Here is a 3,127-nt window from a genome sequence, read left to right on the forward strand (position 1 = left end):
AATTAGTTGTTAGGAGAGAGTGGAAAGTAAGATGGAAGAAAGAGAATATGAAAAGAGGTACAGTAAAAGGAACGAAAGGGGTTGCAGCTAGGGGCCGATGGCACGCTGCAAAGAACCTTAAGTAATACCTACAGTGCACCATACGAGGCGCACTGGCGGCACTAACCCCCTACGGGAATGAGTATTACAGACCTCTGAGTGATAATTTAAAAGATATAGACGGAACCACTACAATTTTTGGTTATCGAATTAACTCGTGACCTTGGAAAAATAAAGGTAAAAAATACCGAGGGAGAAAATAGTCATCAACCCACTTAGCTTCATCAAATCAGAATGAAATAAAATGTTGATTTTGAAATTGAGATGTGTGACGTTGGAAAATGGGTCAGGGTAAAAATTAAGTGGGGTAATAATGCCCCATCAATACCAGAATAATGGGAAGGAGGTTAATAATAATAATAATAATAATAATAATAATAATAATAATAATAATAATAATAATAATAATAATAATAATAATAATAATTATTATTATTATTATTATTATTGCTGTAATTCAACCAAAAGTAATATCTGACGACTTATTCGAATAGAAATAACTGCAAAGGTATTGCCATTTTTATAAGTAGTCGTAGCAGTGGTAGTAGTAGTAGTAGTAGGAGTAATAGCAGTAAAAACAATAATAATAACTGCAGCAGTAGTAGCAGATATATGTAAAAAAAAGGGGGGGGGGACCCAGGAACAAGAAGAGAAGAAACCGGATCGTTTAACTCAGGGCGATTAAAATTGTTTGTGGTTTGTGATGTAGAGTGTCCGAACCAACTTTTTCCCTCTTCTTCTTCTTCTTCTTCTTCTTCTTCTTCTTCTTCTTCTTCTTCTTCTTCTTCTTCTTCTTCTTCTTCTTCTTTCGGTTCGTTCTTCCCCTCGAGACAATGCAATAATGAATCATAATGAGCAGGTTGCAGGCCTCATCAAGGTGCTTCGTTAAGACGGGTCTCATTACCCTGTCTTGTACAGGTTTTGGGTACATGTTTATTACGCTGGTACCACAACCAGCTCGCCCGTAAATGTTGCTGGGCGTGGCTCAAATACCTGATGACCCAATCAAGAAGAAGAAGAAGAAGAAGAAGAAGAAGAAGAAGAAGAAGATGGAGTAGCAGGGAGAAAAGAGGAGGGTGAAGGGGGAAGAAGGAGGAGGAGGAGGAGGAGGAGGAGGAGGAGGAGGAGGAGGAGGAGGAGGAGGAGGAGGAGGAGGAGGAGGAGGAAGAGGAGGAGGAGGAGGATGAAGTAGAGGAGGAGGAGAGATAGAAATATAAGAAGTAAAGGGGCTTGATGAAAAGGAGGAGGAGGAGGAGGAGGAGGAGGGTGAGATGAGATGATAAAAGAAATAAGAAGTAAAAGAGATGGCGTAAGAGGAGAGTAAAAGGGCGGGAAGGAGGCGTAAGAGGCATGGAAAGAAAGGTGGAGGAGAAGAGAGGAGAAAGGGAGGAGATGAATTAATAGCAAAGGGGGAAGAGTAAGGGAGAAGAATAGAGGAGTAAGAAGTATAGGAGGAACAGGAGAGGAACAGAAAGAAAAAGAGGAGGATGAGGGGAGGAGGATGAGTCGGGAGTCAGAAGAAAAAAGATGAGGAAGATGCAGAAGAGGAGTAAGAAGAAAAAGAAGAATGGGGAAAGTAGGAAAGCAGGTGTTAAAGGATGTAGAATTGGAGGAGGAGGAGGAGGAGGAGGAGAAGGAGGAGGAGGAGGAGGAGGAGGAGGAGGAGCAAATGTTATACAAAGTGCAAAAATGAAATGGAGGAGAAAGGGGAGGATGATGGTAAAAAGGAGTATAAAACAAAGAGGAGGAGGAGGAGGAGGAGGAGGAGGAGGAGGAGGAGGAGGAGCAAATGTTGCAAAGTGCAAAAATGAAAAGGAGGAGAAAGGGGAGGATGATGGTAAAAAGGAGTATAAAACAAATGGAATAGGCGGAAAAAGAAGACGAAGAGGAGGAGGAGGAGGAGGAGGAGGAGGAGGAGGAGGAGGAAGAGGAAGAGGAGGAGGAGGAGGAAGGTAAAAACAGTACAAAAAACAAAGAGTAAGAGGCAGAGGAGGAAAGAGGAGTTAGAAGAGGAGACCGAGGTATAAAAGGAGGAAGGTGGATGAAAGCAAAAGCAAAGAAGGAAGGTGGGAGGAGAAAGGGTGAGAACAGCATGGTGAAAGGCAGAAGGAACAGAAAACAAAGAACGAGAAGGAAAAGGGAGCATTGGAAAGAGGTGGTATCAGGATAAGGAGTACGAGGCAAAAAAAGGAGGTAGATAAAGGAAGAGCAGTGGAATAAAAACGAAGAGCTTTATACTAAAGGGGGGTAACAAGAGAAGAAGGAAGTAGAGGAAGGGAATAAGACGAAGAAACGAGGGTGTGGGAGACGGAGGTAGAGGAAGAGGGGGAGGAAGGTAGACGGAGCAAGAAGTAAAGGAGGAAAAGTGGGAGGAAGGGGTAGAAGGAAGAGTGAGGAAATATACGAATATAAAGTGCAAAGGCAGACGGAGGAAAGAACCATAAAAAGAGACGTAGGAAGAGGAGTAAGAGAGAGAGAGAGGAGGAACGGTAACAGGAGTCGAGAAGGAGGAGGAAAGGAAGAACATGAGGAGGATAAAAGGGATAAGGAGGAAAGGAGGAATGGTGAACAATAACAAGGGTAAGAAGTGATGGAGAAGGAGAAGGAGGAGGAGGAAGAAGGAGACAAAGTGAAGGAGTAAGAAGAAAAAGGGGGGAGGGTGGGTATGGGGGGGTGTTAAGGAGGTGTCATGGGAGGGGGCTGAGGGTGGAGGGGTAGGAGGACCCCCAGCAGTCACTCAATAATTGGAGGTCAAACTGCAAGCACATAATGAGAGCCGATTATAATCTAAACCGCTAATTAAGCAAACGGTCGCAACCGCTCTAGTGTCTCCTCGTATGCAACTAGAGCCATTAATCATATTTTATTTCTCTTTGAGCAGTAATTGATAAGCTCACGGTCGTCAGCGGTTTACAGTGACTGGTCAATGTTTTCGTGTTGACTTTTCGCTCGCTCTCTCTCTCTCTCTCTCTCTCTCTCTCTACTAACTTTCTTTAAATGGATTTGCTACGTTTGGCCTAGAATGGTT

The 3,127-nt window shown here is 43.3% G+C and overlaps 1 protein-coding gene across 1 annotated transcript in view; it reads left to right on the plus strand.

Annotated features, from left to right (window-relative positions):
- The first annotated feature begins 1,626 nt into the window (after positions 1-1,626).
- Positions 1,627-3,127, plus strand: part of LOC136846909 (uncharacterized) — a 51,518-nt gene continuing 50,017 nt past the window's right edge. Inside the window, exon 1 of the mRNA XM_067118161.1 lies at positions 1,627-2,051. Within this exon, the coding sequence (XP_066974262.1) occupies positions 1,627-2,051 (425 nt within the window). The remainder of the gene's footprint in view (positions 2,052-3,127) is intronic.

The sequence above is a fragment of the Macrobrachium rosenbergii genome, chromosome 16 (assembly GCF_040412425.1).
Source record: "Macrobrachium rosenbergii isolate ZJJX-2024 chromosome 16, ASM4041242v1, whole genome shotgun sequence".
In the NCBI taxonomy this organism is placed as follows: domain Eukaryota; kingdom Metazoa; phylum Arthropoda; class Malacostraca; order Decapoda; family Palaemonidae; genus Macrobrachium; species Macrobrachium rosenbergii.